General features: G+C 28.8%; 1 protein-coding gene across 1 annotated transcript; it reads left to right on the top strand.

Moving 5' to 3' along the window:
* The first annotated feature begins 368 nt into the window (after window positions 1-368).
* Window positions 369-5,788, top strand: LOC143194817 (PI-stichotoxin-Hcr2g). The gene is made up of 3 exons (XM_076401535.1): window positions 369-582; window positions 5,334-5,507; window positions 5,571-5,788. Exons 1-3 carry the CDS (start codon window positions 501-503, stop codon window positions 5,579-5,581), a joined length of 267 nt encoding a protein of 88 aa, XP_076257650.1. The 5' UTR covers window positions 369-500; the 3' UTR covers window positions 5,582-5,788.
* The last annotated feature ends 350 nt before the right edge of the window (window positions 5,789-6,138 follow it).

Raw genomic sequence — 6,138 nt, 5'->3', positions numbered from 1 at the left:
TTTGGAGGAAAACACTATGGATTAAGGAAAATGTTGATGTTAGTGCAAGATGTGTTCTTTATTAGAGAAATAGGGTGATTTTTTCGGAATGCGATTTGAATTCGTCTAAATCACCGTGCCCAAGTCGCGAAACAAAATGGCAAACATTATTCTACCTTCATTGACATTCACGGCGCGTACCCGTCAAGTACACATATGCGTCTCATTATTAATGCACCGTTTCATAATCATTTTGTTTACTGTAAAATCCCAATTCTAGAAGCGAAGAAGTGCAGAAACCGCCGGTCAATGACGCACACATTTTCACCTGCAATAATTTACCAGTGACGTCAGATTTTTCTCGTATATATGACTACGATTGCCGGGACGGGCTAACATTCGTTTTGTTCCAACAATAACGACAAAGACCAGGTACAAAAACACAGACACCGTCGACTTTCTACCGATACGAGCTCGTATTACACTTGGGTTAAATTAGATCGATACTCACGCAAGAGAAAATGATTGGAAAATTCGTTGGAATATTGTTCGTGTTGATTGTTTCCGCGGTATTGGTATCTTGCAGATCGGCATCGTATTCAGGTAGGTCTTAGCATCATTATTTTTGCGCTAACATACATTTTTTTGCTAATTACCAATGTATTTGTCGCATTGCATTATGTAGAAATTATATTTTTGGAGAATATAATTAGTATTTTGCTACTAAGATATATTCATATTAATGTTTTTTCAATTAATATATTTATGTGATTTTTTTACTTTAAATAAACTTAATTTTGATATATTAGGTCGTTAATCTCTAATGTTATTTAATAATTGATAATTCTCGGAAGAACTTTTTATCAACATTACTGTTTCTATATATTACTTGTTTGTTAAGACATGTGCGGATAATAATTATTCTTTACGTTTATTCTTATAGTTTATTAACCATATTTCTTGCTCTAAATCATTATAATTATAACCTGAAATTGATTTTCAATACTTTAGATTCGTTAAAAAAAATTTCGTATCATATATATTCATTTGTCCGTTATTTTTTATTGATATTTAAAATGTTCAACTACTGCTAAGGACATTGTTAATTTCTTTTACTAATAAATTATTTGAACCATCTCATTTTCAATCATTGTATTGTGAAAAAAATGTGTACAGTAAAATTTTAACGTAAATTTTGTTAAAAAAACATTCAAATTTGTTTATTGCTATTACTAATCTTTATTACTTCATTTTATATTTATTTACTTATTTATTTTTTTACAGTTTATATATAACTATAATAGTTATAATTATAATAACTGATTTTTATTGATATAATTATAAACCACCTGTCTTATTTTAAATTATGGTGTTGTGAGAATTGTGACTTATTTATTAATATAATTATGTGTGACTTACTTATTAATATTTTGAATTATGAAGGTATTGGTCATAACTGTGTCATAACAGTTTAACTTACATAGTAATAATTGTAATTTAAAAAAAAAGTTTTTATATTACTATTTTTAGTAAATATTCAAGAAACAAGAGCACTTTACAGGAACTTAATTTTATGGAGAAATACATGATTAGGAATTGGATGAAAGTTTATGAACTTGAATTAAATATATCCCATTTTAAATATTAATTATAACTAATAGTGGATGAAATCAATGTAATCTTTACAAATGAATTACTTTTATTTTACATGTATTATAATGCTGTTCGATTTAGAAAGCGGAATTTGAATTTTAAATGTCGGTACAATTTTCTATTTTATCGTAACGGAATAGTTTTCGATCGGATTCCCTTCAGTTAATCCTTTTTAGTTCGGATACGGGCGTCATCGTTTGGGCCTTTTAACTGTTGTTATTTTCAAACTTCCTGTTTGATTAGTCCCCAACTAATAGAATATTTAGTACTTCAGGTCCCGGACTGACGGAACTCTTTCGGATCCTATTAATATTAGGGCGGTTATTTTGAAATTAAACTTTGCATAATCAGTTTTAAATAACAATGATTAAAATCTCCTTTTTATTTAATGTATATCGCTTTTTTTATAAACATTTTGATATGATATGAACTTTTTACTCTACATCTGTTATTTTCTATTATGGTTTTTATGTTTTGTGAAAATAAAATATTGTTTCTTTAAACAAAAAGAATTGGTAAACATGGTGGGTGTAGTAGGACATTCGTGAATATATTTATCCGATATGTGAGCATATGACTGGGCGATATAGTATACAAAAGTATCTTCGATTATATTCGGTGTCTTGTTCTATCATTGAAGCAATAGTTATACTAATTCATTGTAATGTATTTTACTCGATGTGCACTTGTTGCTATACGGTTATAAGTAATTTTGTTGTTTGTTTAACTTTGATCTTGTTGAAATCCACATTTGAAAATAACAGGCGAGTGTTTATAAGAACTCTTGGAATATAATTGAACTTATTAAGTCTCTTCTATTCGGTGTCCTTTTCTATCTTAGAGCGATATTTTTCATTTATATTCAATGGGCACTTGTTGCTACACGGTTACAAGTAATTTTGTTGTTTGTTTAAGTTTCATCTTGTTCAAACACACAGTTGGAAATAAGTTTTAACGAGCGAGTGTTGACGACAGTTCTTCGAATATAATTGAACTTAATATATATAATAGACTCTAAGTTAACCGAAAAATATTAAAAAGTATAATAGAGTGGGAGCTTCGCAGAGCCAACCATCATGGAAAGGCTATGATTGTGAAAATCTTTAGAACGGAAGCCTAGTGAATGTTAAACTACGAAAGAAGTGATAAATGATCATAAAACCTGGACACTCGTTCATTGGAATAAAGTGGTATAGTCTGAGATATCATAGGTTATATTGTTTCTTACAAATCTCCGGGTTTATGTATGGAGAATTCTAAAAGAAACCTACGATCCTGACTATCTCCTTCCTATAAGTAAGCATGGGGAATGTACCATAATGATTTGGTCAGTAATATCATCATATTCTGCTGGTGCTTTCATTCATATCACTGGCTAGATTACTGACTAGCATCTTGCTTTAAAACAATATATTCCAAGATGATAATGCACTGATAAACACAGCCAAAAATATTCAGTTTTGATTTCATGGGCATGAGAGTATCATCATATGGGCAGTTTTATGTTCTTCAAGTCTGGGGTGACTTACTAATATCGTATTTGCCTGTTGCCTGAATTTCATTTCTTCTTCGTTACACACTGTTGTTTGGTGGCATTTTTTAAAGTTTGTGAATGTCATATGTCAACAATATAGCTGAGTCTATTTTTGAAACATACATTATACTGATAAGAGTTAATTAATTGTTAGAAAAGTAGATCGAAAATAAAATCCTTTTTGGAATTATATTCTTTATTATGTACACTGAGAAAAAAAAACAATATGATGCTAATTCAATGAAAATTGTACGACTAATCGTGTTATGTTATCAATGAATAAAATTTCGCGTATTACTGACTCATATGAATTAAAATAGAGTCAGTTTCTCGGTGAACGACTTCATAATATATGCATGGCGGATTTCACTTCTAATAAGTCGTTATTTACGACTATACTAGTTACATAAAAGTTGTCACTTTCGGTTTTTAGTTATGTAAATATTAGTCATATTTACATATATTTACATACAGCGAGCCAGCTATCTGATCCTTAATTATTATAGCGGCGATATTATTAGTGTAAAGGTAATGTTTGTTTATTACTTATATTTGTTGATTTAATAAGGGGTCATGATTAATTAACACGTGCTAATATTAATATATCTTAATGATGTTGAGCAATCTGTGCTTTTTTACATGCAATTCTTGAATAAATGTTAGATATGTTTGTTGGATGATATGTTATTGACATTAATTACTGGTATCTATTAGTTGGTTTGCCGTGTTTGATTAGATTTATGTGTTTTACTAATTGCCTATGTATATTAGGTAGTTTAATGAATGTGGTAATAAGTTGATCTTAATTTATGAAAAGAAACATTACATTAAACATTATGAAATGAAACAGAAATCAGAGGATCATAAATTTGGCCAATATGATGTTTGATGCAGTTTTTATAACATTAATTAGTTGATTTGTGTTATAGTTTTTTTTTCTGTTCTGTAATAATATAATTAATTTTTTACTACTTTTGGTTTCTCAACTAGCTTGAAAGAACTGCTCTGTTCACACCACTCTTGTTTTGACTTACTATCATAAAAATAGAGCCAAACATTCCTCATATATATTTAGAAACTAGTAGATTTTTATTCACTTTTTATTTCAGATTATGTAGATTCTTAATGTTCCATATAATCATTAGCAAATGTTTATATTAGAGTTTTGAAATATTATTAGAAAATTAATATTATTAGAAATTGCTTCTAATAATATTAACTGGTTAAGTACTATTTTTGTGAATGTAATATTATTTTAAATAACGTAAAAATTTTAATTTACATAATGTCTCTGTAATCACTATAATCTCGTTTTGAATAGGCGAGAGACTAAGTACGATTTTAATTATGTTAATAAATGAAACAAAGGAATATTTGCATTTTTGAAATATGCTGTAAATATTCTATAGTGTCTCAACTTGCGAATATTGATCTAAGAGATATTGAAATGTCACTGTGAAAACATTCTAGAACTCTAATGCCTAGAAGCTGTAGGAATAATTCACATAGATAAAAAAAGGTACCACATAATATTAGACGTATAAACATATTAGGAAATTGTGAAATTTTGCTGGAATAAAAACAAAAGTAATTAATTTTTATATCAAATTATGAACAATAATGAAAAATGGACCGAATTCTCTAAGATAGAAAATGGATATTGTTCTCTCTTGAAGACTCTCTTCAAAATTTAATGGCATTGTCACATCCGATCATTCAATATAATAATCAACGGCGTTGAGACTAGTGTTGAGACGGAAACCACAAAAGGATTGAGTATAATAAAGGACAGACTGGTACTGGTACTTTCCGGTTGATAAATATCTTTAATAAACACTGGTTAATTTTTATCTGCTGTTAAAAAGATATATACAATATTTTGAATGATGTGAACTTTTATTTTCTGATGACGAATGGTGGTTTTAAACTCTATGAATCAGCTCTTTGAATGATTTGGACACTGTTATGAAAACATAAGCTAAAATCTACCATGCTCAGTGTAATTTTAATTACTATGGATGTTAATGAAATTATTCAACTGAACATTTAATTGTCGACGCTCAAATTTTCTGTTTCCATAAAAAGTATATACATCAATACTTGTACCATTGTCGATTTTTGTATATAAAGATTGATTTTACTGAAAATATTTTCTTTTAATTTCTAGATGCGCCTGATGTTATGTGCAGACTCCCAGAGATGAAAGGCCACTGCCGAGCCTTGATCATGAGATGGAGGTACGACCCCAACACTGGAAAATGTTACGAATTCGGTTTCGGTGGCTGCGATGGAAACAGCAACAACTTCCCAACAAGGAAAGCTTGCATGGACATGTGCTCAGGTACTACATATCTACCCTCCATTTTCATAATTTATAATACTAATACTACTATTTATTTTGCAGCTATCCGATAAAACGCAAAAGCAGAAACATCAGAGATAAGTTAGATTTAACCAAAGGCTGTTTTTTTTGTTAAAATATTCATCGTGGTACAAAAGCTAGCGTTAGTTTTAAGACATATTATGTTTTATACGTTCTTTTTAAAAAAATTGTTGTATATATAATTTTATTTATTATTTAGAAGTGCTTATTTATATTATTAATAAATAATAGGTTTTTTATTTTATTGTTTTTTTAAATCTCTTTCGGACACTTTTATTGTAATAAAGTATTAGTGGATTTAATTGGTGTTTTTAATTTGTTTTCTATTATAGTAATTATTTGCATTTTTTGCAATTAGTAAATATCACGTAAAAAAATGGTACAATACACATTAATCAAAATATTCTCCAGCATTCTTTTCGATTATTTCCCAAATTTTGGCATGGCGAAAGAACTGTTGGTTTTCCAAGTCCAATTTTCCATTATTTTAACTTTTCAAAACCTTGTGCCAATGAAACCATCCTGAATCTATCTAAATAAGTGGTAACCGAATGTCTGTTAAGTACGATTGGTGGGCTAGAACTTCTTA

The sequence above is a fragment of the Rhynchophorus ferrugineus genome, unplaced genomic scaffold, assembly GCF_030347505.1.
Source record: "Rhynchophorus ferrugineus isolate W39M unplaced genomic scaffold, kcgeb_rfMv2 rfM4, whole genome shotgun sequence".
NCBI lineage: Eukaryota > Metazoa > Arthropoda > Insecta > Coleoptera > Curculionidae > Rhynchophorus > Rhynchophorus ferrugineus.
This window is presented reverse-complemented; position numbering and strand designations above follow the sequence as displayed.